The sequence below is a fragment of the Perkinsus marinus genome (genome assembly GCF_000006405.1).
Source record: "Perkinsus marinus ATCC 50983 genomic scaffold scf_1104296964856, whole genome shotgun sequence".
Classification (NCBI taxonomy): domain Eukaryota; phylum Perkinsozoa; order Perkinsida; family Perkinsidae; genus Perkinsus; species Perkinsus marinus.
In genome coordinates this window covers 23,394-26,185 of record NW_003204538.1, presented here as the reverse complement: position 1 = coordinate 26,185, position 2,792 = coordinate 23,394, and the positions used below count along the sequence as shown (strand labels likewise).

The 2,792-nt window shown below is 36.0% G+C and overlaps 1 protein-coding gene across 1 annotated transcript in view; it reads right to left on the bottom strand.

Moving 5' to 3' along the window:
• The window catches only part of Pmar_PMAR005896 (Polypeptide N-acetylgalactosaminyltransferase, putative), a gene marked incomplete at its 3' end in the record, with an annotated part of 2,907 nt that extends 854 nt beyond the window's left edge, over positions 1–2,053 (bottom strand). The window contains exons 1-12 of the mRNA XM_002769791.1: positions 1,874–2,053; positions 1,700–1,821; positions 1,419–1,618; positions 1,301–1,375; positions 1,120–1,226; positions 1,018–1,071; positions 869–959; positions 712–818; positions 541–652; positions 352–453; positions 177–275; positions 72–132 (exon numbers count right to left, since the gene is read on the bottom strand). Coding sequence (XP_002769837.1) covers positions 72–132; positions 177–275; positions 352–453; positions 541–652; positions 712–818; positions 869–959; positions 1,018–1,071; positions 1,120–1,226; positions 1,301–1,375; positions 1,419–1,618; positions 1,700–1,821; positions 1,874–2,033 — 1,290 coding nt within the window. The 5' untranslated portion in view covers positions 2,034–2,053. The remainder of the gene's footprint in view (positions 1–71; positions 133–176; positions 276–351; positions 454–540; positions 653–711; positions 819–868; positions 960–1,017; positions 1,072–1,119; positions 1,227–1,300; positions 1,376–1,418; positions 1,619–1,699; positions 1,822–1,873) is intronic.
• Positions 2,054–2,792: the final 739 nt, after the last annotated feature.

The window sequence follows — 2,792 nt, the reverse complement described above, 5'->3', positions numbered from 1 at the left end:
CATGACCCCAATATAGAAACCTATAACATCATTCATAATAATACTATATCAATAACTACTACTACTACTACTCTGATTAGTTCTTCAGCCTTAGCAATAAACTCATCAAACCAACTTAATGCAGCTCGATACCTATTATCGATTAGTATAAGGTTAATAATGATAATAATACTCACCTATTACGCATAAGACTCCCACTTGGTAATGTATATTTAGCTTTAGTCTTCTCATCACCTTGTAATCGCCACATATGAGCAACATAGCTATCGAGAGCACTAAGGAGCATGATGATAGTATTAGAAAAAAAGGAGGAGGAGAAGGCTCCATTGTTGTTGGTATTATTGTCATTACTTCATAATCTCTCCACCACATAGATGTATACGTAGACTTTGATCAATATTCTCACCACCCCAGCCAATCATACCAGTATCATATCCTCCTGTATACTCCCACCTATCAACATAATAATCAACAATATTCATACCCATTCATAATCATCATCAATATAATGATAATAATGATAATGAACAACATTATTACATATCCCTATGCATAGCAAGTAATCCTCCTATCATTACAGGTACTCTAGTATCATCTGCATTATACCAAGGGAAATCAACATTCCAAGTTAGTTTACAACATCTGGTAGTACCTATACGTCGGCGGTATCATAATAATAATGAATACAAGAACAGCAAATATTACTACTACCAGGAGGAGTTCTTGTTTCTATCCATGTATTAGGATCAAGACTAGTTACTGTTGGTACTACTACAGTCTTGGAGTTTTCAGATATATATTTACTTATTGGTTTAGTCCTGATTACATCATTATAGTAATCACTGATTAGTAATAGTATCAATATTACCAATAAATATCGGGTTTAACATGACAATCAAGGAATGCTATAATATCACCTGTAGCTTTCCATCCACCAACATTCTTAGCATTTATCAGACCTATACCAGCAGCAGCATTATCAATAACAGAAATAGCAGCCTGTAGCTTTGATATTACCAGTAAAATGTTCATGCCTGATAAACTTCAGTTTCCATAACTCTACTTCCTCATCTAACACAGATTAATATTGTTATTATTGACTATTATTATTGTTATTACCAGTAACTAATGTCCTCAATGGTGGGGAACTACCATCATCTACTACTATTATCTCATGAAGATTCGGTGTCGATTCATATACAGACCTAGCAGTCTTAACCATAAACCTAACAACCAACAGTAACATCATAATCATCATCACCACTACTACTAGCAGCACCAGCAGCAGTAGCAGTATTACTCTCCTTCATTAGCACAAGGTAATACAATACTGTACGATAGGTACGGTTGGATACTGTATGATGAGGCATCGTGCCTACTGATGATGATGATGATGATAGCATGTATGATAATATTACCTAGTCACAACAGGTGGTAGAGGTAGAAAAGCATCATCATCCTCCCTGTTCTGCTGCTGCTGCTTAGGTAGATTAACATCCTTTTTAAAGGAGCCTTCTCTTTTCTTTACATCGATTGATAAGTTATTACTATCCCATAACTTTGTTATGCTGTTCATAGACACCACATGATTATCTTCATAAAGTAATAGTTCAATACCCTGAATACATATAACACAATAAAACCCAACCACCACCACCAGTAACAGGAGGAGGAGCATTACTATTGCTACTACTACTACCTTTACTATCACTAATTGAAGCATCCATACTAGTAGTATACGCCAAGTCCATGGTACTCTAATGATAAGGCTGCTGCTGTTTACTATTAACCCTTCTTGTAGATATAGGAATACTACTATTACTGCTGAACAACATAATCAACAATACTAACATCAGTACTAGACTGTTATTACAGCTTATAAGAAATGATAATAAAGTAGTGGATAGTGGCCAGTGTAGTAATATACTAATGAGTGGTACCATAAATAGTGGAATACACCTCAATACCCATCGTAAGGGTCGTCGTCGTAGTCGTAGTCGTCTGATAATACTACTATCATTATTAGTAGCCATGAGAAGGAGAGGATAAAACTATTCATGATGATGATTAGATATTAACAAGAATCCTACGCCGATATTATTATATAATAGATATGTTACATTGTATTACACAAGTGTCCCTCTAGATTTGTACACAACTGTCTATGGTAACATGTTGTTGCAGACGAGGAGGTATTGGTAGTAGTGATCACGTGTTCTTCTTCTTCTTGCTGTTCACTTTGCTGTGTGTAGTCATCATCATCCAATCATAACATTTTATTACACCTTGCTTTAGATCAAGCTAAGATGAAGGAAGCCCAATTCAGATTTCAGTAGCCTTTTTATAGAGTAGATTGTATTAGAATTACCAATATGAAGTGAATGCCTTTGTGATAATATCTCCAAGCTGTAGATAAAGACTCCACCGCCCTACTACCTCGATTTAAATGGCTCGGTAATAAGAGTTGTAGCTGTTGAGTTCAATAATGAACCCTAATGCTGTCCGAGTTGATATTAATGAAGAACGAATTGTACTATTTCAAGCCCCCTAGACGGCATGATCCCCCTCAAGATACCAATATATACCATCACCAACAGAAGGAGGAGAACCTCCTCGAGAGGTCGTAATCGTCGTCGTGTATGCCAATCCCCCGTGTACACTTATTGTAGATACTCGAATACTAATAATACAAGTAAGACAACAGTTATCAAGATTAGCCAAAATATAATGATGAGTAGCAGCACAAAGGCTTAACGCATTATCTTTACATCCAGACTTCTCCTCCTCCTCCT